Here is a 25,461-nt window from a genome sequence, read left to right on the forward strand (position 1 = left end):
TACCTGTCCTCTATTATCAATTTGCCAATGATCTTGACAGATCAGTTTATCCTGTCTGAGCCATAGCTTCCACATCTGAAAGTGGGGGTAAAAATTCTTGCCCACTAAACATTGAGTTACATGGGGATAAAGAAAGAAGACCAAACCAATGAAAAGGTTAGAAAGGGCATAGGGGGTTCCAGACTCAAAAGAACTGTAGGGATTATGTGTTGAGATAGTATGACCTTACAGCAGAAATGGCATTACTGTTGCTTTTTTTTTTTTTTTTTTTTTTTTGAGAGAGAGAGAGAGAGCACACAAGTGGGGGAGAGAGGCAGAGAGAGAGAAACTTAAGCAGGCTCTATGCTCAGGGCAGAGCCCAATACGGTGCTCGATCCCACAGCCCTGGGATCAAGAGTTGGACATTCAACCGACTGAGCCACCCAGATGCCCCACTAGTGTTGCTTCTAATAGGCTTGTTGCAACATCCCACCATCTGCCTCTCACCTTTGACCCACTTATACTCTGCTTTGTGCCTGGGTGAGGCCGTTATCACCAGTTGGTTGTTTTAACACTTGCGTCTCACTTCTACCTTAAGACTGTGACAGTCAGAGAAATTGCTGAGGAGGGCCCCAACCTCTTCCCCCACCTATCCCCATCAGGGAGAGAAAAGATATATCAGGAACAGGTGGCATTTCAAAGTGCATCATAAAAAGGAAGTGCCAGTCAGGAGGGAGTTACTCACCATCTGTTCTGCTCCCTTCACAAATATGTCTCCTGGGGCTTCCCTATTTGACTTAACACCTACTGAACAACCAAAGGAGTAAAAGAATCTACCACCACTAACATCAAGGAACCAAAACATTCCATTTTAAAATGGAAGTTGTTTCAAAGGGCAAATTATCCAGAAGCACAGACTGTAAAAGTGATCCTGAGCCATGGGAATGACTGTCATTTGGCTGGAACGTAAATGCACTCACATGGGCTTCCAGGCAAAGGCTGAGGTTGCAGCACTGTCTCAAGGACAGGGTGCTCCCGAGAAGAGCTTCAGGAAACACATATGTGGCCATCTCCAAACCAGTGAGAGATTAAAGACATGCTGCAGAATGAGGGGGCAGGTGTAACACTGAATTAATCTTCCCAAGCAGAGGGCACACAATTTTCATCTCTAAATGTTTTTTGTTTTGTTTTACTTGACCATAATTCCTATCTGGTCATCCAAAATATGTTCCCTGGAAGAAAGTGTCCTTCCTTAAACCCCCAAATCTTCAGCTTCCTGTCCAACTGGCCATATCCACTCCCAGATGGGGGTGGGTCCCTACCCCCTCACCCCTTTATGCAGAGTGATGGCTCTAAAGCCAAAGTCCAAGGATCTCTGTGCAACTGCAGTAAGGTGGGAAGTGCCAGCAGAACTGTAACTGTAACTGCCAGATGAGACAACGCCAGAGAAGCCCAGCTCCTGTAGCCTTGCCATCCACCAGACAAGGACAAACTAATTTGTCTCCTTCACCTCCTCTGGATGCACCTAGGCATCAATTTGTCTAATTAGCAAGGCCCATTTGGTGACATCAGATCACAGTGACCCCAATACCCATATGAAGAGTCAAGATTGATTTTGGCTTTTAGAACAATCAACTCTCTGTTAGCTCAGACAGCCATGTGGCTGAGGGCAGAGAGATAAAAGAATGAAGAGAAGGGCTGCAGGCTTGTACTGAGAACTGCGGGAACAATTAGCAATCAAGTCACCTGGTACCCCCACACCCTTCCCCATCAAGCAGCTGCTGTTGGGACATCAGGGAAGGCTGGGCTAGCCAAAACTTCTTCCTCTTTCTCCTGCTGAAGCCCCTGCCTGAAGCCACAAAGGACAGATACCAGATCCCTGACAGCCTCAGTCAAGGCTACAGGCTACCTGTTGAAATGACCCAAATCAAAAGAAAATTTCACACAATGCAAAAATTAGAAACAATATTTATTGTTTCCTGTTAAAAGAGGACGCTCTCATGAGAAAAGAGTGTGCAAAAATGGCCTTTTCTACACCCTAGGTTTTGTCATTTATCTCAGCAGGGCTCGGACTGTTGATTCCAAACCCTCCTCACTCTGTAGGAGGGAAAGCTCTCCATCTACTCCTGGGAAATTGGGCTACTTAAAGTTATGATTACCTGAATGCATTAAAAAAAAAAAAAATCAAACTGTTAACAGGCTATCTGCCCCTAGGCACATTTGTTCAGTCCACTTGGACAGAGAGATGTGGGCCTCAAGTCCACATCCTCACGTGCAGGCCAGGATTATATGATACCCTGGAAATCTGGTATGTGTTCCTTGGTAGGGATTGAAGAACCCCCCAGCTCCTGGTCAGCTGGTTGAAAACATGCATAGTGCCTCCAGTGAGACGCTGAGATTCCCTCTTTCTCGAGGAGTATTTTGGGTATAATAGGGCCTGTAGTCAACCAGTAGACAGCTCTCTGACCACAGGTCGTATCTGGTCTGAAAGCTACTTACTCCACCTCCAAATCCTCTTGAGATCCCTTAAACTGACAAGAGTAAATTCAAGTCTCAAAGTGGCAGACCAAGTTATACCAGGTAGAGGATGTCATTAAGGCAATGGTCTCAACAAGTCCATGCACACAGCTCTGATCCCACCATTCCCCTCCTTTTGCCCTTCAGGACTGACTAGTCCTGCCCACTGCTTCTTCCTCGGTGATAGCTTCCATCATCCAGAAGCCTCTAGCAGCCTTCAGCCTCACAAGTTGGGAGTGGCCCAGTTAAGGAACTTCATGGCAACTTCAAAGCCAAGGAAACAGGCCTGAGAAGGGGTTGGAAGGAAGAGAAAAACCAGCAGGCGTTGTGACTATCACAGAGACCACAGCTAACCCTGTCAGGACCAGAACTACTCCCTAACTTCATCAGGACCCTCCCTAACTTCATTCCTACCCCAGGTCAGGGAATCAAGCTGTGCTTTCTCATTCCTGAGAGGGGAAGAACATCCATGTCTCACAACTGCCCACTTCTGATGGCCAAGTTGGAAATCAAAGCCCCTCCCCTCAGAGAATCCCAAAGACAAACCCTCCTGAAGCTTCAGGAAAGGAAGCAAATAAGGAGGCTCTGGCTGAGGGTAGGATTTGGGGAAAACTGAGCTCCCAATCTAATCCTAGGAGCAAGCAAAAGTCAACCCACCTAGACTTTGGACACTACTCTAAGCTCCAAAGGGAAAGTACAGCCCCTGTCTGCCACTCACCGCGTTGGCTGGAAAGGCTCGGATCATCACTGCATTGAATCCCTTATACAAGGATGTGACTCCTTCATCCCGGATCAGCTCTCTCAGCACATCTCTGAAACCATTAGGATATTTTCCAGGAGGTGCTGTGGGTGAAATCCAACTGTTAAGGCTTTAGGAAGCTTCCTGACCTAACCATGATGACCCACGTGGGGACAATTTTGTAGTCAAGTCTTCCTGCAGGGTCACAGCATCAGGAAGAAGACACCTTACAGGTCATATGGGACAAGTCCACAGACAACACAGTTCACTTTTGGAGAAACAGACACACTGTCTGGATTACTGATGCTAAGGGAGTGGAGAAGAATAAAGAATGAAATAATCCTCTGCTCATGTGAAGGCAGAAGAGTTGATTTGACTGCTTACCTCACTTATTTTGTGTTTTGGCCAACAGGAAGTGAGTCTAGGGTTCCTAGAACACAAATGACTACAAGGGAAAATGTTGATCAGACAGATGCTGGGTGCTGCTGTGGAGAGTGAGTATCTTCAGGGCCCTAAGAGCTCTGCACCCCAGGGGCAGCCAGTGCTGGGACCCACTCCACCCTCATCTACCCCACTACCCTCCACTAACCAGTCTGGAAGCGGGACTTGAGCACGTCCGGGGGGATTGCCACAGCCCAGTTGAAGATCCCAGCGATGCCCCCAGCCACCAGGATCCGAGGCACGCTGAGCTCACTGACACTGCAGAATACCAACCGCAGTCAGACAAAGGCTATGAGAGTGGCGTCTAGACCATCCCTCCTATGGCAGATGGGGCAGTTAGAGAGAGGGAGAAACTGGCCAGAGGGAGGAGGTCCAAGGCCAGGGCTCCTGTGACATGGCAGCTGCCACTCCTTGGAGGAAGTTTCATGAACTTGTTTTATATACTTGCTCCAGTAGGTGAGGTACAGAGTTAGCGGTATTAGATGGGTCTCAGCAGCAAGGAGAGTTAAGTGGATATGGAACCAGGAGCAAGCCCCACTCTGCCATCAGACCCATTCACAGTAAAGGGCAACCAACCCATGACTGAGCAAAGTGGCTTCTAAGTTCTTCTATTCTCCTTACCTCTTTCCTTCTGGAGTGAAGATATTTTTCAGCCACTCATATGTCATGAAATACATCCCACTGGCTGGAACATCTGTTAGCAGCAAGAAAGAGGTGAATTAAATGATATAAAATCCTCACAGATTTCTTGAATTTAGAAGAGTCAAGCTTGGCACTGGCCCCTTCAAGGCTCCCTGGGAAGGTCCTCAGCAGCACTTCTTATCTGCATTAACTCCTGTGCAGTAATTAGATGCCACTTTGGGGCAAGCACTAGTGTGAGTGAGCACAAACATGCATGACAACATTTCATCTTCAAAGCCCCTTCTGAGTAGTCCCCACTGACATACCCACTCCAAGTTACAGGCACTGCTAGTCTCTGGCCTTCCTCCAAGCTACCATGTTAGGACAAGGATGAGGCTGTGTCTGCCTTTCCTACTGCCACCCCAGCAGAACATGCCTCTCGAAACCATGGTGAGGCCCAGTGTCCTTAAGTCATTCTTTCCTCCCACTCATCCCTCCAGCCACAATTTCTACCTACTTTCCAGTCCCCTGTAACTGCCACTGTCTTAAGACATCCTTGAGGGCCAGCCTGCCAGAAGGATGTTGGTTCCCCCTGCCCCCATCCTCATTTGTGTCCATGCTGGCTGGGGTGAGACTGCCTAAAACCAGGGCACACCATGCCAGCCTTCTCAGCCATAAGTGTGGTTTGCATGGTGCCAAAGCTAATCTGGGGACCCAGGTAAGACCCTCTGTGGCAAATGCACCTCAGATGAGCCCCAACCAAGGTGACCTCAGGTGGAGAACCTAAAAGGTTACCTCGCATGAGGGTGAGCACTGTCCCTTTGTAAATGCCTCGGATCCCAGACTCCTGATACAGCTTCTTTGCACAGTCCAAAGCCCCAGTGTATTTGGTTTCCCCTGAAGAAGCCTGAATCTGAAAGGGAGGGAAAAGTCATCAAAGTCAGCGGCAGCAACATCGAAGTCAATAGACTCAGCATGTTACAGAAGATTACAAGGTGAGTGTGGATGTGGTCATTAGGCATTAGACCAAGAAACACTTCACTGTCAAACTGACGGTTATTTGGAAAATAGAATATTGGTGGAAGTCACTAGGAAATAAAGCTAAATAAAAATATCACAAAGTATGCATATACTGACAAGAAAAAAAAATCAACAGAAGAATTGGAAAATAAGTGGAGGAACCCTCAAATCCAAGAGCATTCCCAATAAAGCTAGTTGGAAGGTCTAGAAAGGAGACAAATACTTCAGTCATTCACTTATTCCTTCAACAAATATCCACTGAATACCAAACCCATTCCAAGCCCTCACTGATCAGGAAGCCTGGTTAAGGAAAGGTGAACAGGAAATGGCATTCAGAGTTCTAAGTCCTGGGATAGAAGTCCTATGCAGAGCCAGGGGAAGGCCAAGGAGAGGCCCCCATCCCAGCTTCAGGGATCCAGAGCCTAAGAGTCAATAGCATGAGAAAGGCAGGCTGGGGTAATCCCAGAAAAGATCCGAGAGAAAGATCCCCATGCAAGATCCATAGGAAGTACAGAGTCAAAGGGAATCAACACACAGAGGCATCAACCAAAGAATAATTAAAGCTGGAGAGTTTGGCTTTAACAGTCCCAAGGAGAAACGCTTACAAAATAAACATAGAAGTCCAATAACTTTCTTTTTTTTTTTTTTTATGTTTATTTACTTTTGAGAGGAAGAGAGGGAGAGAGAACGTGTGCCTATGAGTGTGCACGAACAGGGGAGGGGCAGAGAGAGAGGGGGACAGAGGATCCAAAGCAGGCTCCACACTGACAGTAGCAAGCCTGAGCCTGATGCAGGGCTTGAACTCACGAACCATGAGATCAAGACCTGTGCCAAAGTCAGACACTCAACCGACACATATCCCAAGTCTAATAATTTTCTTACACACCAGCAATAACAAGTTGAAAATCATGGAAAATAATTCCATTCAAAATAGCAATAAAGGGGCACCAGGGTGACTCAGTCGGTTGAGCACTGAACTCTTGATTTCGGCTCAGGTCATGATCCCAGGGTCATGGGATCAAGCCCCACATGAGGTTCTGTGCTGAATGTGACACCTGCTTAAGATTCTCCCTCCCTTAGGGGCACCTGGGTGGCTCAGTCGGTTGAGCGTCCAACTTCGGCTTAGGTCATGATCTCACGGCTCGTGAGTTCAAGCCCCGCGTCAGGCTCTGTGCTGACAGCTCGGAGCCTGGAGCCTGCTTTGGATTCTGTGTTTCCCCCTCTCTCTGCCCCTGCCCCACTTATGTTGTGTCTCTCTCTCAAAAATAAATAAACATTAAAAATTTTTCTAAAAATAACAAAATAGCAATAAAATATATGTATATCAAGCAGTAATAGGATTTGCATAAATAAAACTCTAAAATATCTCTGGGGACAAAAAAGAAGAAATGAATAAAAAGTCATAATTTCTGGTTTATTGGAAAGATCAATTTTTCTAAAAATAATAAATTTAAAACAATGTCAATCAAGTATCAATGGCTTTTTTTTTTTTAATTTTTTTTAACATTTTATTTATTTTTGAGACAGGGAGAGACAGAGCATAAACGGGGGAGGGTCAGAGAGAGGGAGACACAGAATCTGAAACAGGCTCCAGGCTCTGAGCTGTCAGCACAGAACCCGACGCAGGGCTCGAACTCACTGACCGCGAGATCACGACCTGAGCTGAAGTCGGCCGCTTAACCGACTGAGCCACCCAGGCGCCCCTCAATGGCTTTTTAAAATACAACTTCCCCAAATGATCTGGGCACATGTAGGCCTGGAATGTCTGAGGAATAGCAAGGAGACCCATGTGACCAGAGGACACTGGAGCTGACTCACAGTGACCTGGGAGGCCAAAGAGGATCGGTATGGAATTGACATATTACTATCAGAATCTTCTGTTTAGTGATGAAGGTGACCTGGGGCAATGTGACTGCAAATGGAGGGATGAGAAGGGATAGACTTGGCATCTGTTGAAAGCAAACTTGAACTATTCAACAGATGGGATATACACAGTGAGAAGGAGAGGAACCTAGCATGACTCCTGGGCTTTAGAGCTGAACAACTAGAAGGATGGTGTTGCCACAACTGAGTTGCAGAAGGTTGTAGGTGGAGCAGTTATTGGGAAAGACCAGGAGTTCGTTTTTGCACACAGTGACTCTAAGGTGCCTATTAGTGTCCAAATGGAAATGTTGGGTAAACTAGTCTGGAGTTGAGGAAAAGGCTGAGTTGGAAATACAAACCAAAGAATCATCAGCATATATATGGTGTTGAAAAATCATGAGAAAAGAAGAAATCATCAAGGAAATGTATGTAATAAGAATAACCTCTGTGGAGCATGAACATTAAAAGATCAAGATGATGATGAATCGGGGCTCCTGGGTGGCTCAGTCGGTTGAGCGTCCGTCTTCAGCTCAGGTCACGATCTCGCGGTCCGTGAGTTCGAGCCCCGCATCGGGCTCTGGGCTGATAGCTCAGAGCCTGGAGCCTGCTTCCGATTCTGTGTCTCCCTCTCTCTCTGCCCCTCCCCCGTTCATGCTCTGTCTCTCTCTGTCTCAAAAATAAATAAACATTAAAAAAAAAAAAAAAGATGATGATGAATCAACAAAGGAGACCAAGAAGACCAGCCAAGTAGGTCAGAGGAAAATCGGAAGAGAAGCCAAGTGAAGATAGCTCTTTAATAAGAGGAGGGAATCAGCTGAGTCAAATTCTAATGATGGATCAAGAAAGACGAGGGCCAAGAACTGAACACTGGATTTAGTGCAAAGCTCACTGGTGACCTTGACAAAACTATTTTGTTGGAGTTGTGAGGTAAAAGCCAGACTAAAGTGGGTTTAACAATTAGGAAAAAGGAGCTAGAGATAATGAGTAAAAAATACAAACAAAAAAACCCAAAAACTTCTCAAAGAGTTTTGACATAAGGGGGAGCAAAGACATGAAGCACAGAAATTGATGTGGGAAATAGAACTTTGTATTTTCAAGGTGAAAATACAAGCATGTTTATACTCTTACTGCTGAGAACAATCTAGTGGAGTGCAAAAATTAATGTTGAAGGAAAAGAAAGAAGAACTGTTGAAGTGAGGTCTATGGATGGGTAAGAGGAGACAGGATCAAGCAAAGGCATGGGCCACCATCGGTGGAAACAAGCTGAGCAGCCGTGGATGTAGTAACAGGTGCCAAAAGGTGGATGGAGGTGGTGGAGGGCATCTGGTGAAGTCTTCTTCTGATAGTTTCAGTTTTCTCAGTGAAATAGAAAGCCAACTTATGTGCTGAGAGTGGAGATTTGAGAAGAGAGGAGAGGTATAAAGTAGTCACCCAGCAGGCAGAGGAGTGCAAGAGAAGAATACAGATAGAGACTGTCTCATCTAGGAGCAGAAAAGGACCTCAGGCACATTGGAAAAGGAAGAAGCCGTGATGGCAAAGACTGATGAACACGGTTACTGAAAATAAACATTTCCTTAGTTAAAATCAATATACAGACTTTGTTTCTAGGAAGTACTTTTCCCTATTCTTCCTGCTACAGTGCAACAACAACAAAAAACCCTAGACATTATTTTTATTTTATTTATTTTTTCAGTGCAGAAAAGGTGGTTTAATTAAAGCATGGGGACAGAACCCATGCGCAGAAAGAGCTGCCAAAAATCCTAGACATTATTTAAAAATCTTTTTTCATGTTTTTTATTTATTTTTGAGAGAGAGAGAGACAGAGAGACAGAGAGACAGAGTACGAGTAGGGGACGGGCAGAGTGACAGGGAGACACAGAATCCATAAAGCAGGTTCTAGGCTCTAAGCTGTCAGCACAGAGCCTGACGAGGGACTCGAACCCATGAACCACAAGATCATTACCTGAGCCAAAGTCGGACGCTTAACCGACTGAGCCACCCAGGCGCCCCTAGACATTATTTTTAAAACAAACATGAGAAGAGTCTGAAAGTTTGAAGAAAAAGGAAGACTGGCTAGGGACCTTCGAACTTGAGTAATGACATGGTGGTGAGTTCTTTGGATTTTCTTTTTGATATATCTCCGACTTGAAGCTGAGGAAACTGGCAATCCAGGAACCCAAACAAACATAAACCAAAAGAAAAAAAAAAAAAAAGCCTCAAGAAAAGCCTGTGTTCTCTACACAAAGGACCAGGAAAGGGATAGCCTAGAAAGACAAAAATTTTTTAGGCAATAAACACTTTACTCCCAGCCATTCACCATAGGAAACAAAAAACAAAATATGGGCCTCACTCCCATCCACACCATCAAAGACCAAGTGGGGAGCTTAGACTTCCACCCTTGTAGAGCTGTAACAACATGCTGTCAGGGTGGAGTCAGAGAAGGCCAAGTAGGGAACTAGGACTTTCATCCCTGCCAGCCAGTAACAGGGCCCTTCTACGGGGTCAGTGGAGATGTTGGAACTCCCATACCCACCCAGCAACAAAAAGAAGTGCCCCACCCTGCGATGCCAACAGAGGCTGAGTGGGGAACCTAGACTTCTACCCCCACCTGGTAGTAACAAAGCAGCATCTTTCCCTTTCCTGATAAAAAGTCAGAGAAAGCCAGCTAAAAGATAAAGTTTAAATAAGATCCACAGTTGCAACGTAATATATAAATATCCAGGTCCCAACTGAAAATCATTCATCATGCCCCAAACCTGGTAGATCTCAAACTGAAAGGAAAAAGACAAATAACAGATGACAATACCAAGGTAACAGAGCCATTATTATTATCTGACAAAGAAAGATTTGTTTTGTTTGTTTTTGTTTTTTTTAATCTGCCAAAGATTTTATTTTATTTTTATTTTTTTTTAATTTTTTAATGTTTGTTTGTTTATTTATTTATTTATTTATTTTTAACATTTATTTATTTTTGAGACAGAGAGAGACAGAGCATGAGCAGGGGAGGGTCAGAAAGAGAGGGAGACACAGAATCCGAAACAGGCTCCAGGCTCTGAGCTGTCAGCCCAGAGCCCGATGCGGGGCTCGAACTCACGGACCGCAAGATCATGACCTGAGCCGAAGTCAGACGCCCAACCGACTGAGCCACCCAGGCGCCCTGATGTTTATTTATTTTTGAGACAATGTGAGAGACAGAGTGTGAGCAGGGAGGGGCAGAGAGAGAGGGAGATACAGAATCTGAAGCAGGCTCCAGGCTCTGAGCTGTCAGCCCAGAGCCTGACGTGGGGCTCAAACTCACAAACTGTGAGATGGTGACCTGAGCCGAAGTTGGATGCTTAACCCACTGAGCCACTCAGGCACCCCTATCTGCCAAAGATTTTAAAGCAGCCATGGGGAAAAAAAAAATCCTTCAGTAAGTAATTATAAATATGCTTGAAACAGATGAAAATATAGAAAGCCACAGCACAGAAATAGAAGATATAAAGAAGAACTAAATGGAAACTGTATAATTGAAAAATGGAGGGGTACCTGGGTGGCTCAGTTGGTTAGGAGTCCAACTCTTTTTGTTTTTTTTTAAGTTTATTTATTTTGAGACAGACAGAGACAGCACGAGTGGTGGAGGGGCAGAGGGAGAGGGAGAATCCTGAGCAGGCTCTGCATAGTCAGTGCAGAGCCTGATGCGAGGCTCAAACCCACAAAACCATGAGATCATGACCCGAGCCAAAATCAAGAGTCACACACTCAACCAACTGAGCCACCCAAGCACCCCAGGAATCCAACTGTTGATCTCAGCTCAGGTCTTGATCTCAGGGTTGTGAGTTCAGGCCCCCCATTAGGCTCCAAGCTGGGCATGGTGCCTCCTTAAAAATAAGAAGAAAATAAATAAATAAATAAATAAATAAAACAACTGAAAAAGAAAAGAAAAACACAACTGAAATAAAAAGTTCAATGGATGGCTCGCTCCAGAGCAGAACAGAAGAGAGAAAAAAATCAGTGAACTGGAAGATAAAACAATGGCAAACCCAATCTGAACAACAGAAATAAAACAGACTGAAACAGACTGAACGGAACTCAAGGATCTGTGTGACTATAATAAAACAATCTAATATTTGTGGCCTCAGGGTCCCAGAAGGAGAGGAGAAAATAGGATGGGACTGAAAATGTACTCGAAGAAATAACTACTAAGAAGTTCCCAAAATGTTCCCAATGTGGCAAAACATAAACATATAGATTCAACAAGCTAAGCAAATACTAAACAGAATAAACCCAAATAAATCCATGCAATGACACATCACAAATTAACTTCTGAAATCTAATGACAGAGAAAAAAAAATCTTAAGAGCAGCCAGAGGAAAATGACACTTTAGCTAAACAATTTGAATGACAGCAGAAACCAGGATGATAGAAACAAATGGCACAGTATCTTTCAGGTACTGAAAGAAAAGAATTGTCAACCCAGAATCCAATGTCTAGCAAAAATATCCTTCAGGAATAAAGGGGAAATCAGGCATTCTTAGATGAAGGAAAACTGAGAGAATGTCAACAAAAGATGACCTACCCCAAAAGAATAGCTGCCCCCAAAAGAATGGGAAGTTCTCTACACAGAAAAGAAACAATGAAAGAAGGAACTCTGAAACATCAGGGAAGGAAGGAAGAACACAGTAAGCAAAATTATGGGATAGAGATAAAAAGGCCAATCTACCAAGAAGACACAGCAATTCAAAATGTGTATGTACCAAACAAACAAACAAACAAAAAAAAAAACTACAAACTATGTATAGCAAAACTGATAGAATTGAAAGGAGAAACAAACAAACCCACAATTACAGTTGGAGATTTCAACTCCCTCTATCGACAAATTGGTAGAACAAAAAGACTGAAAATCACCAAGGATAAAGAAGAACTCAATACTATCAACCAAGAGGATCTAATTGACATTTATAGAACACTCCACCAAATGACAACAGATTACACATTCTTTCAAGTGCCCATGGACATAAGCCAAGACAGACCATGGGCATAAAACAAACCTCAAGAAATTTAAAAGATTTAAAATTTTTGTTTGCGTTTATTTACTCATTTATTTTGAGAGAGAAAGAGAGGCAAAGAGAGAGAGAATCCCAAGCAGGCTCCATGCTGTCAGTGCAAAGCCCAGCATGGGGCGCAAATTCACGAACTGTGAGATTATGACCTGAGCCAAAATCAAGAGTCAGATGCTTAACCGACGGAGCCACACAGGTACCCCTAAAGGTTTTATATAATACAGAATATGTTCTCTGATCACAATGGACTAAAAACTAGAAATCAATAATCTCCAACACTGTAAACCAAACAACACTCTTCTAAACAATTCAAAAAGGGGGTGCCTGGGTGGCTCCGTGGGTTAAGCGTCTGACTTGAGCTCAGGTCATGATCTCAAAGTTTGTGGGTTTGAGCCCTGTGTCGGGCTCTGTGCTGACAGCTTGGAGCCTGGAGCCTGCTTCAGATTCTGTGTCTCCCTCTCTCTCTGCCCCTCCCCAGCTCACACTCTGTCTCTGTCTGTCTCAAAAATAAATAACCATTAGGAAATAATAATAATTCAAAAAGGAAGTCTCAAAGGAAATTAGAAAACACACTGAACTGACTGGCAATTAAAATATATCTAACTTTGGGATGCCTGGCTGTCTCAGCCAGAAAAGCACGTGAGTGCTGATCTCAGTCAGGGTTGTGGGTTTGAGTCCCATGTTGGATATAGAGATTACTTAAATAAATAAACTTATATATATAAATAAGTTTGTAAGACATAGCTAAAGTGCTGCTGAAATGAAAGCCTATAGCACTGACTGCATACATTAGAAAGGAGGAAAAGGCTCAAATCAACAATCTAATAAGCTCTCACCTCAAAAACCTCCCTAAGGGGCACCTGGATGGCTCAGTCAGCTAAGTGTTCCAACTGTGGCTCAGGTCATGATCTCACAGTTTGTGAGTTCAAGCCCCGCATTGGGCTCTCCACTGTCAGCACAGAGCCTGCTTCACATCCTCGGTCCCCCTGTTCCTTCTCTGCCCCTCCCCTGCTCATGCTCTCTCTTTCAAAAATAAACATTTGTAAAACAAAAACAAAAACAAAGAAAAGCAAATTAAACCTACAACAAGCAAAAGGAAGTAAATAATAAAGATACAAGCAGAAACCAATGAAATTGAAAACAGAAAAATAGAGGAAATCAGTACAACAAAAAACTATTTTCTTGAAAGGATCAAAAAAATTAACAAACCTCTAGTGAGGCTGACAAAAAAAAGAGAGAGAAGTCACAAATTACTAATATCAGGAATAAAACAGAAGATACCACCACAGACCCTGTAGACATCAAAAGGATAATAAGGGAATACTACAAACAACTCTACACACAATTTAACAACATAGATGAGAAAACAAAAACATAAACTACCACAATTTGCCCAACATGAAATAATTAATTTGAATAGCCTTGTAACTATTAAGAAAATTGAATTCATAATTTTAAAACTCTTCTCTCCCAAATCCATAATTCATTATAAAATCCTAACAAAGGTTTAAAGAATTAACACCAATTCTACAATCTCTCTTAGAAAACAGAAAAGGGGGGCGCCTGGATGGCGCAGTCGGTTAAGCGTCCGACTTCAGCCAGGTCACGATCTCGCGGTCCGTGAGTTTGAGCCCCGCATCAGGCTCTGGGCTGATGGCTCGGAGCCTGGAGCCTGTTTCCGATTCTGTGTCTCCCTCTCTCTCTGCCCCTCTCCCGTTCATGCTCTGTCTCTCTCTGTCCCAAAAAAATAAATAAAAAACGATGAAAAAAAAAAAAAATTAAAAAAAAAAAAAAAAAAAAAGAAAACAGAAAAGGGAGCACTTCCCAATTCATTTCATGAAATTAGTATTATCCTAATATCAAAACTGGATAAAACAATACAGGAAAAAAAAATATGACAGACCTATATCTTTCATGATTGTACATGCAAAAATCTTTAACAAAACATAAGCAAATAGAATTCAGCAACATATAAAAAGAATTATACACCATGTCAACTTGGTGGGTCTATTCTAGCAATGCAAAGTTGGTTCAATATTTGAAAATTAATTGATGTAATCTACCATATTAACAAGTTAAAGAAAACTCACATGATCACATCAATACATGCAGAAATAAAAAAAGTATTTGACAAAAGTCAATATCCATTCATGATAAAATTCTCAGAAAAAAGGGTAAAAGAAGGTAACTTCCTTAACTTCATAAAGAACATCTACAAAAAAAAGTATATCTAACATATTTAACAATGAAATAGTGAATACTTCCCTGTAAGATTGGGAAGAAGGCAAAAATGTCCATTCTCGTCATTCTTATTCAACATAGTACTGGAAGTTCTAGCCAGTGAAATAAGGAAATAAAAGTTAAACATATCAGAAATGAAGAAATAAAACTGTCTCTATTTGCAAATGGCATGACTTTCTACATAGAAAATCTCACAGATTGTATAAAAAAAACAATCCTAGAACTAATAAGGGATTCAGGAAGGTCACAGGACATAAGATTAACATATAAAAATCAATTGTGTTTCTATGAGCTAGCTAAGAACATGTAGATAACAAAATTAAACTTACAGTACCATTCCCAATGCCATTTTTAAAAAGATTTTATTTTTAATCTCTGTACCTAACACTTGGGCTTGAACTCACAACCCTGAGATCAAGAGTCACATGCTCTACCAACTGAGCCAGCCAGGCACCCCTACAATGCCATTTTTGAAAGTCAAAAAAAGAGAGAAGACTTAAATATAAATTTAAAGAAACATGTACAGGATTTAGATGCTTAAAAGTACACAGTACTGATGAAAGAAATTAAAGTTCTAAATAAATGGAGAGACATACCATGTCCATGGATTGGAAGACTCAAAACAGTATCAATTTCATCCAAATTGACCTATAGATTTAACATATATCTCAGCAAAATTTTTCTCAATTTTCTATATTACCCTAAAGTTTATATGGAAATACAAAGCAATTAGAATAACTAGAATAAGTTGTTTTTTTTTTTTTAAGAATAAAGTGGGAGGGATCAGTCTACTCAATTTCAAGACTTAGTACATGCCTATATTAATCAAGACTGTGTAGTATTAGTAAGAGGATAGACATATAGATCAATGGAAGGAACTACAGAACAAAGCAGTAGATCCACACAAATATGCCCAGTTGATTCTTTTTTAAGTTTATTATTTATTTGAGAGAGAGAGGGAGAGCATGAGCAGGGGAAGGGCAGAGAGAGAGAAAACAAAGGATTCCAAGAAGGCTCCACACTGTCAGCGCAGAGCCTGATGTAGGGCTCAAACTCGTGAACCGTGAGATCATGACCTGAGCCGAAACCAAGAGTCAGACACTTAACTGCATGAGCCCACCCAGGTGCTGCTATGCTGAGTTGATTTTTAACATAATGTAAACAATTCAGTGAAGTAAGATAAGTCTTTTCAACAAGTGGCACTGATGCAATTGGACAGCCATAGGCAAATTTTTGTACATTATATACAAATTCATTCAAAATGGGGTCACATACTTAAATGTAAAATGTTAAACTATAAATAGAATTCTTAGGGACACCTGGGTAGCTCAGGCAGTTAAGCGTCTGACTTCGGCTCAGGTCATGATCTCAGTTCATGAGTTCGAGCCTCGCATCAGGCTCTGTGCTTATAGCTCAGAGCCTGGAGCCTGCTTTGGATTCTGTGTCTCCTTCCCTCTCTGACCCTGCCCTTCTCCTGCTTTGTCTCTCTCTTTTGTTTCTAAAAAAAAAAAAAAAAAAAATAGAATACTTAGAAAAAAGCACAGAAGAAAATCTGGGATCTCAGGCTAGGTAAAGAGACCCAATGCCTCAAATACCTAAAGTCCAATCCATAAAAGAAAAATTAACAAACCCAACTTTATTAAAATTAAAAATGTTTGCTCAAGGGGTTCCTGGATGGCTCAGTCAGTTGAGCATCTGACTCTTGGTTTTGACTCAGGTCATGATCTTATGGTTCATGAGTTCGAGCCTTGCATCAGGCTCTGAGTCTGCTTGGGATTCTCTCTCTCTCCCTCTCTCTGCCCCTTCCCCACACAGAGAGGGAGCACAAAATAAACATTAAAAAGAAAATGTTTGCTCAAGATACTCTGTTAAGAGGATGAAAAGCCAAACTATAAACTGAGAGAAAATATTTGCAAACCATGTATCTGTCAAACCACTAGTATCTATCTATCACTTCTCGGCATTTTGGCTAAGATCAAGCATAGTATTTGTTCTTATTAGTTTAAACCACTAGTATCTAGAATAAAGGACTCTAAAAACTCAACGGTAAAGGGGCACCTGGGTGGCTCAGACGGTTCAGTGGTTGAGCTTCCGACTCTTAATTTTGGCTCAGGTCATGATCCCAGGATTGCGTGATCGAGCCCCACATTGGGCTCTGTGCTGAGCGAGAAGCCTGCTTAAGATTCTCTCTCTCTCTCTCTCTCTCTCTCTCTCTCTCTCTCTCTCTGTCTCACTCTCTCTCTCTCTTCCTTTGCCCCTCTCCCATGTTTGTTCTCTCTCTTTAAAAAAAAAAACAAAAAAAAAAAACCCTAAACATGCAACTACCATATGACTCAACAATTGTACTCCTGGGCATTTATCCCAGAGAAATGAAAACTTATTTTCTCAGCAAAACCTCTGAATACAAATGTTTATACCATCTTTATTCATAATAGCCCCAAACTGGAAACAACCCAGATGTCCTCCAATGGATGAAAAGTTAAACACACCATGGACTATTAAAGAGAAATGAATAATTCATACATGCAACAATCTGGTGAATCTCCAGAAAATTATGTTGAGTTAAAAATGCCAATCCAGGGGCGCCTGGGTGGCTCAGTCAATTAAGCATCTGACTTTGGCCCAGGTCATCATTTCAGTTTGTGAGTTCAGGTCCCACGTTGGACTTGTTGCTGTCAGTCAGTGCAGAGCCTGCTTCAGATCCTGTCTGTGCCCCACCCCACCCCACCGCCGGTGTGTCCCTCCCCCTCCCCCAAAAAAGAATTCATAATTACAAAAAAAAATTTTTTAAAGCCAATCCAAAAAGTTTACTTGGGAACTTTACTATAGTATGATTCCATTTATATAACATTCTTGAAATTATAAAATTATAGAAATGGAGTATAGACTCATGGTTGCTGGGCCAGTTAAGAACTAGAGTGGGAGAAGGAAAATGGATGTGGCCATGGCAATGATGGAAATATCCCGTATCTTTACCATATCAATATCAATATTCTGGATGTAATATTGTTCTAGGGTTTTACAAGATGTTACCTTTATGGGAAAACTGGATAAAGGGTACATGTGATCTCTCTGTATTATTATTTTTCCCTTTACATTATTTTTTACAAGTGCACATACATCTATAATTATCTCAAAATAAAAAGCTTAATTAAAAAATACACAAAATTGGAATAAAGCTTGCACTGTTAAAAGCTCAAAAAAATACACAAAATTAAATGACAAATGCAAACCATGGAAAAGACTTGCCACATACGGTAAGTAATTAACAACCTTAACACGTCCAAAGCTTTTATAAGCCAAAAAAACAAACAAATGAGCAAAGAAAAATAGGTACTTCATAAAGAAACAATACAAACAAGAAAAATTGGGGTTCCGGGTGGCTCAGTTGGTTGAGTGACCGACTTCAGCTCAGGTCATGATCTTGTGGTTCGTGAGTCCGAGCCCCACATCAGGCTGCCTGTCAATGCAGAGCCCGCCTCAGATCCTCTGTCCCTCTCTCTCTGCCCCTTCCCACTTGTGCTCTCTCAAAAACAACCATTTAAAAAAATAAAAACATGAAAAAATTAAAACAATGCAAATTTTTCACCCATGAGACTGGCAGAGATTGTAAATTAGATGCTGCAGAGTTTCCTGGTCAGTGGGTGCTCCTGTATTATTGACTGAGAATAGAAAGGGATAGGACTTTATAGGAGGGCCATTTGGTAATATGTTTTAAAAACTTTTTAAAGTATACACCTTTAGGGGGTGCCTGGGTGGCTGAGTTGGTTAAGCGTCCGACTCTTGATCTTGGCTCAGGTCATGATTTCATGGTTCATGGGATCAAGCCCCGTATTGAGCTCTGTGCTGACAGTATGGAGACTGCTTGGGATTCTCTTTGTCTCTCTAGCTCTCTCCCTGTCCCTCCACCTCAAAATAAACAAAGTTTAAATAAATAAATAGATAAATAAATAAATGTACACACCTTTAAACATACTAATTTCATGTCTGGACATTTATTCTAAGAAAATAATCAGGTATACATGGGGTGCCTGGGTGGCTCAGTCAGTTGAGCTTCCTACTTTGGCTCAGGTCAAGATCCCACAGTTAGTGGGTTGGAGCCCCACATTGGGCTCTGCGCTGACAGCAGGGGCCTGCTTCAGATCCTCTGTCTCCCTCTCACTCTGCCCCTCCCTGGCTCTCTCTCTCAAAAATAAATAAACATTAAAAAAAAGAAAAGAAAAGAAAAGAATCAGATATACACACAAAAACTTATTTATAAAGATCTTCGCTATCGTATATAATTTGTCATGCCCCAGATAAGGAATTATTGGGTAAATGACAGCCATGTAATGAAATAAGATACAGAACATGATGCTTGAGAAAAACAACCACAGAAAATTAGGATACATCAAGTGAAAAAAGCTGGTTATAAAACTAATGCATTATGTGACCTCAATTTTATTTCAAAAGTTAGCATTTCCTAACATACATGTTTACCAAAAAGGCTAGAAGAATTCACATAAAAACATACCAGTGGTTACCTCAGTGGGGTGGTATCATGGGTGATAAATACATTTTTTTCTTTGTGCTTCTCTGCATTATCAAAATTTTCTAGCAAGAATTATGTGTTAAATTACTTCAGCTATTAGAAGAAAACAGCAGTAACTTTGTTGTTTTAAAAGGAGCCTGTGTGGTAAGGCAGGAGACCAATTCACACCCTTGGCTGTCAATGAGCCAGGTACTCAAAGGGCACTGAGTCTTTGGGCAACTGGTAGAGACATAAGATACACAGGCAGAAGTAGCCTCCCTTCCACCTCTGAAGAAACACGGTTCACCTTTCAGAGTTCCTGAAGTACTGTTAATAAGAGTGGATAAGTCTAGAATGACACATCACAGGTGTGACATTTTGGTTGGTTTGTTACACTGTCCTGGTTCTCGATTCTACTACGATTGCTTCCATGCTCTTGAAAACCTTGAAACTGTTTTGCACACCTGACCTGAAGCCTTTATAAAGGGTGAAAGGACATAAACATCCACACAAAATTGCATACTGAATGGAAAAAGCTAGCTGCCTCCCCCCAGATCACATTCCCCCACACCAGCTCATACCCTTACCTGTAGCAAGCACTTGATCCGTTCTCCAGGGGTCATAATTCCCGTGGTGAATACACCAGATAACATCCCAGCTGCAAATATTTGGGGGTAGCTGTATTGAAAACAAAAACCAGAGGCAACCCCTGTAACTAACCACCCAGGACAGCAGCAATCCCAGCACGAAGGATGACTTTGTAAGAAAAAATAAGCACTTGGACTAGGCAGAAGCCCGGCAGAAATAAATCATATTTTGCACAAAAGCAAAGTTCTAGGTGTATTCTGAGGTCAAATTTTCCAGGGCAGAGGTCTCAGTACCAAGAGTAATATGAGCTTGGTCAGGAAGGCCACCTGCACACTCAGTTGGCCTCACCCACAGAAGCTTTATAGTGAGACATAGTTCCCTGCCTGGGCCTGTCATGCACAATGACTACAGATTAGTTTTTAGGCTTCACTGAGCCTTGACTCCCCATTTGTAAAACTCAGGGTTGTTGTGGAAAAAAGCCTCCAACTCAAGATTTAGGTCTCAGTCAACCCCAGTTTCCCTCCAATCTCACTTCCTCTGGATCAGCAAGGGCCTGAGAACATTTTAAGCCAAGACTCAAGCGAGACAGCATCAAGGCTAGGGGGACAGTTGTGGCCATTTCCACAGGATGAGGGGCACCCAGGCCAATTGCAAAGAGTGTGCTGTTAAGATGCTGAAAAAGGTCCAGACAGGGATGGTACCCAGAGAGGCATGATGAGTTCTGTAGCCCTCTGGGCAGGGAATGATCCCTCAGCGGCCAGAGAGATGGATCCTCACCCTGGCCCCTACAGAATAAACCACACGAAGTATTTGGAGGTGAGGCTCCAGGTATCTATAGCACACAGCTGTCTGTGCTACCTCTGGCATCTCCTTTTCTATTAGTAATACAAGGGTCACCAGGAGGCAATGGAGCACAAAGCTATAATTAACATCTCAACAGAGCCTCCACAATTTAAGAAAGGTTACTAAAAATCTTCAGTTACTTGCCAGAGCCTCAGGCCCCTCCTGACCCCAACCGCTGACAGTTGAGCCTTCAGCCAGGTCCCACTCAACAAGAGCCCAAGACCTGGAGAACAGATGTCAAACGGAGTAGAGAGACATCTACTGCAGTCCTTCCCTCTAGGTAGGGCATACGTTTCAACAGCCCTGTTTTTGTTGTTGTTGTTTTATATTCTCACTCCAGGCAGGGCCCACACATATACCTCAGGCATGCAGACCTAGCACACAGGTTGGCTGTCGAACAGTCAAGAGACTTGCTTTCATGCACGGCCTCCTTCACAGACACAGTTCACACTGCTGTCTCCAAGAGGAGCCCTCTCAGCAACTGAAGTTCTCCTCAGGAGACCAACATGCTCTGTACTTTGCAGGATGCCCATACTCCAGGCCAGGCACATCCCCATCTCTTGGGAATAAGGACTTTTCTCTGAATGGGTTCTCTGTGTGTGCCCAGAGAACTCTTTAGACACTCTATGACTGCCTGGCCCATTCTGCCACTCCCCACCCCCACCCTAGGCTGGTATCTGTGAGTCTGAACCTTCTTGGGGATCCACTCCAAGATGCTGGTAATGCTCATTTCCATACTATCCTCAAATACCACTGCAGGGAGGGGAAACATGGCAGGGCTGATGTCCAGAATTTAAAACATGGCAAGATTATACGAGTGGGGTCCTCAGTGTCTCAACCTTTGCTCAAGCAGGAAGGGTATTTCTTTGTATGCTGATGTGATTGTACAGGGAATACAACCCACAGGTCTAAGTACTAACAATGACCCCACTGGGGGTTTTAGTGCATCGCCCCAGTATAACTATGAGCTGGTACATGAGCTAGAATACCAGCTTCTCAGAGAAGACATGTGTCCCTGGGACATTTGGACTACCAACAGCCAAACACAGCTTCAAAAGGACCCCATACACATTCACATTCGTGGCCACCTGTGGCTATTTATAGAAGCTTGTCACATTCAGAGGGTCACAAGGACTCCAGAAATAGTTTCACATTATAAGCATCTCATCTACGTCCTAGACCCTTACTCAGCATGCTGTGGCCTGAAGTAGTGACAGAAAACAACCACACAGCACCCTGGGCTTCCTCCCTCAAACTCTTGGACCCAGGCCTGGCCAGCCTCTGTGGGATCTGTGCTGCCTGCAGCCCTTCCCAGGAGTTGTTGTCACCCTGCAAGTCTCAGACTGAGGACATCTTATCATCCCATGTTTCCACTCTGAATCCCCCTGCATGCCAAGAAGCTGGTCTGATGAAAAGTACATCATAGTGAATATAGTCAATAATATTGTAATAACTTTGTATGGTGACAGATGGGAACTACACTTACCATGTGAGCATTTCATAATGTATGTAATTGTTGAATCACTACATTATATACTTGAAACTAATATTATGTGTCAACTATACTTCAATTAAAAATTTAAAAAGGTTTAATTAAAAAAAAATTGAGAGGCACCTGCGTGGCTCAATCAGTTAAGTGTCCAACTTCGGCTCAGGTCATTATCTCCTGGTTCATGAGTTCAAGCCCTGCATCGGGCTCTGTGCTAACAGCTCAGAGCCTGGAGCCTGCTTTGGATTCTGTGTCTCCCTCTCTCTCTGCCCCTCCCCTGCTCATACACACACACTCTCTCTCTCAAAACCAAATAAACACTAAAAAAAAAAAAAAAAAATTGAGAAACACCTGGGTGACTGAGTTGGTTAAGGGTCCTTCCCTTTTCCCAAGCAGGGGATGGAAGACAAGGCTGCTGTTGTCATTGCTGTAGCACTGGGGACTGTTCATGGCATTTTACATACTTTTTCACATTCAGACCTCTCAATGCTATGGGGTTGATATTACTAATATCCACAGTAAGTGATACTACTTCATAGAAGAAATTATGACAACCTGGTAGGGAAGATGGGGGAGGATTCGGGGTTGTTTTCTTTTTCCCTTTGGTTCACAGGGCAAAAGAAGCTCAAGTACCTCCCTCATGTGGAGCAACCAGGAGCCAGTGTTAGGGGTCCAGAGGGACAGCCACTCCCTATCTGCCAAGATTTTTCACTTTGACCCATGTCACACCACCAGGTGGAACAGCTTCAAGTGCTCCAGACCTGTAAGTACTCACCTGAGCACATCCTCTGGGCATTTCTGTTGCAGTTTCTTCCCCAAACCAAACCCAAAGAAGCACACAGCGAACATGGGGGTAACCCCAATGATGGGGGCAGCCATGCCCCGATATAGCCCCGTGATGCCCTGCAAGGAATCACAGAAACAGAAGCTGTTTATAGACACGAGTACCCTTTATACTGCTGAAACAGCGACGTACTGTGTCCTCTAAACTGTGGCTTCCTTCCTTCACCTCTTCTCCGAGTGAAGAGAACTTTCAAAAGGAAGAAAAACCCCTGGGAGCCTGGGTGGCTCAGTCGGTTAAGTGTCCAATTCTTGGTTTCAGCTCAGGTCATGATGTCACAGTTCATGAGTTTGAGTCCTGCCTTGGGTTCTGTGCTGATGGTGCAGAGCCTGCTTGGCATTCTCTCTCTCTCCTCCTGCATCTCTTTCTCTCTCTCTCTCAAAATAAATAAACTTAAAAAAAAAAACAAAAGGAAGAAACCCCCAGAAATAGTTGTCCTTTTATACACTGCTGAAGAAACCAGAAACAGCTTTTATTCTGGAAAGCAATCTGGCAATATGCAGCATGCCCTTTCATCAGGAAATTCTGTGTCTAGAAGTTTATTCTAAGAACATACTCAGAGATGTAAAAAGAGAATGACATTAGGCATTTATAAGCTCCCAAAATTTTGGAATAATCCAAAAAACTCCCAAATAGGAGATTAACGAGACAAATGATGGGAATTCCATAAATGGACTATCACACGGCCATTAAATCACATTGTAACATGAGAAGATGCTATTAAGTCTACTTAGAGACCACTAAAAAGGCAGGCTAGAAGATAAGATGTACAATGTGATCTGACTTCCTTGGAGTGAGATGACAGGTAATTAAGAAATTTTTGTATTTTCCAAGTACTAAGACAGAGGGTTTTTATTATTAGAAACAATAGTAAGACTGCACATCAATTTTCACTCATGTAGTTTGTGATAAAATCAACTATGCCAGTAGCTAATAAACAGACAAACAGATATCCCAACCAAATGAGGTTCGTAACCAGGGAAAAAGATTTGGGACCCAGGAGACCAAGGGTTGAGCCCAAGAGAGGTAAAGGAGGCTTCTGGGATGGCGTTGGGTACTGTGGGCCTGGAAAGAAGCCAGTCCACACAAGAGTATGAGGATAGAGGACCCCAGAAGGGAAGTTTCCCAAAAAAAAACAAAAAACAAAAAAAACAAAGCAAAACAACTCACAGTGGAAGAACAGATTACAACTGTTTAGGCAGTGTGGAAAACCAAACAGAAAGGTACTCCACAGAGCTTTCTTAGGTACAAGATAACCGAGACAGCAATTCAAAGAAACACAAGCAAAAGAAACTGACACAATTATTTTACCTAACCTCAAGAAAAACAAAAAGTCACACAAGAAATAAAATGCGCATCATACTATATTACTTAAGAGGAAAAAAACATATATAAAGTTGTAATCATGAAAACAGTAAATTGGATTAAACCACAACATATGATAAAACTATACAGGCAGGGCAGAAAGAGGGCATAAAGAAATGTAAGACTAGGGGCACCTGGGTGGCTCAGTTGGTTAAGTGTGACTCTTGGTTTAGGCTCAGGTCACAATCTCACGGTTTGAGTTCAAGCCCTACATTGGGCTTTGTGCTGACAGCGCGGAGCCTGCTTGGGGTTCTCTCTCTCAGCCACTCCCCTGCGTGTGCGCATGTGTGTGCTTTTTCCTCTCTCTCAAAATAGATAAATAGGGGCACCTGGGTGGCTTAGTCTGTCAAGCATCTGACTTCAGCTCAGGTCATGATCTTGTGGTTTGCGGGTTTGGGCCCTGCATAGGGCTCTGTGCTGACAGCTCAGAGCCTGGAGCCTGCTTCAGATTCTGTGTTTCCCTCTCTTGCTGCCCCTCTTCCACTTGTGCTCTCTCTCTCTGTCTCTCTCTCTCTCAAAAATAAATAAACATTAAAAAAAAGTTTAATAAATATTTTTTAAAAAGCATTAAAAAAAGAAACGTTAAGACTTAAAATCATCTACCACAAATAGGTAGCTAACACATATAAAAAGTGTATTAAATATAGTTGTAAATGTATATTTTTTTAGGTAGAAACAGCATAAACAACTGGAAAAGCTGAAAAAAATTACCTCTGGAGAAGAGGTGGATAAATCATTTTGCTACTTTGTTACAAGCCTTTCAGTAACAAACCCAAGTGCTTGTATCACTTTAATACAAAATAAGGAATAGTTTTAAAAACAAATGTTATAATTGCTCATTTTTTTTTACACTTTTTAAATTTAATTTTGTATTTTTTTTAATTTATATCCAAATTAGCATAGAGCGCAACAATGATTTCAGGAGTAGACTCTTTAGTGCCCCTTACCCATTTAGCCCATCCCCCCCCCCACAACCCCTCCTGTAACCCTGTTTGTTCTCCATGAGTCTCTTGTTTTGTCCCCCTCCCTGTTTTTATATTATTTTTGTTTCCCTTCCCTTATGTTCATCTGTTTTGTCTCTTAAAGTCCTCATATGAGTGAAGTCATATGATTTTTGTCTTTCTCTGACTAACTTCACTTAGCATAATACCCTCCAGTTCCATCCATGTAGTTGCAAATGGCAAGATTTCATTCTTCTTGATCGCCGAGTAATACTCCATTGTATATATATACCACATCTTCTTTATCCATTCATCCATCGATGGACATTTGGGCTCTTTCCATACTTTGGTTATTGTTGATAGTGTTGCTATAAACATGGGGGTGCAGGTGTCCCTTCGAAACAGCACACCTATATCCCTT

General features: G+C 42.5%; 1 protein-coding gene and 1 pseudogene across 1 annotated transcript in view; one reads left to right on the forward strand and one right to left on the reverse strand.

Moving 5' to 3' along the window:
* Positions 1–1,931: 1,931 nt before the first annotated feature.
* Positions 1,932–25,461, reverse strand: part of SLC25A20 (solute carrier family 25 member 20) — a 29,645-nt gene continuing 6,115 nt past the window's right edge. The window contains exons 3-9 of the mRNA XM_049640379.1: positions 22,669–22,796; positions 19,561–19,651; positions 5,093–5,210; positions 4,298–4,370; positions 3,825–3,934; positions 3,215–3,339; positions 1,932–2,782 (exon numbers count right to left, since the gene is read on the reverse strand). Coding sequence (XP_049496336.1) covers positions 2,720–2,782; positions 3,215–3,339; positions 3,825–3,934; positions 4,298–4,370; positions 5,093–5,210; positions 19,561–19,651; positions 22,669–22,796 — 708 coding nt within the window. The 3' untranslated portion in view covers positions 1,932–2,719. The remainder of the gene's footprint in view (positions 2,783–3,214; positions 3,340–3,824; positions 3,935–4,297; positions 4,371–5,092; positions 5,211–19,560; positions 19,652–22,668; positions 22,797–25,461) is intronic.
* Positions 16,413–16,508, forward strand: LOC125931184 (uncharacterized; annotated as a pseudogene).

Source organism: Panthera uncia, chromosome A2, assembly GCF_023721935.1.
Source record: "Panthera uncia isolate 11264 chromosome A2, Puncia_PCG_1.0, whole genome shotgun sequence".
Classification (NCBI taxonomy): domain Eukaryota; kingdom Metazoa; phylum Chordata; class Mammalia; order Carnivora; family Felidae; genus Panthera; species Panthera uncia.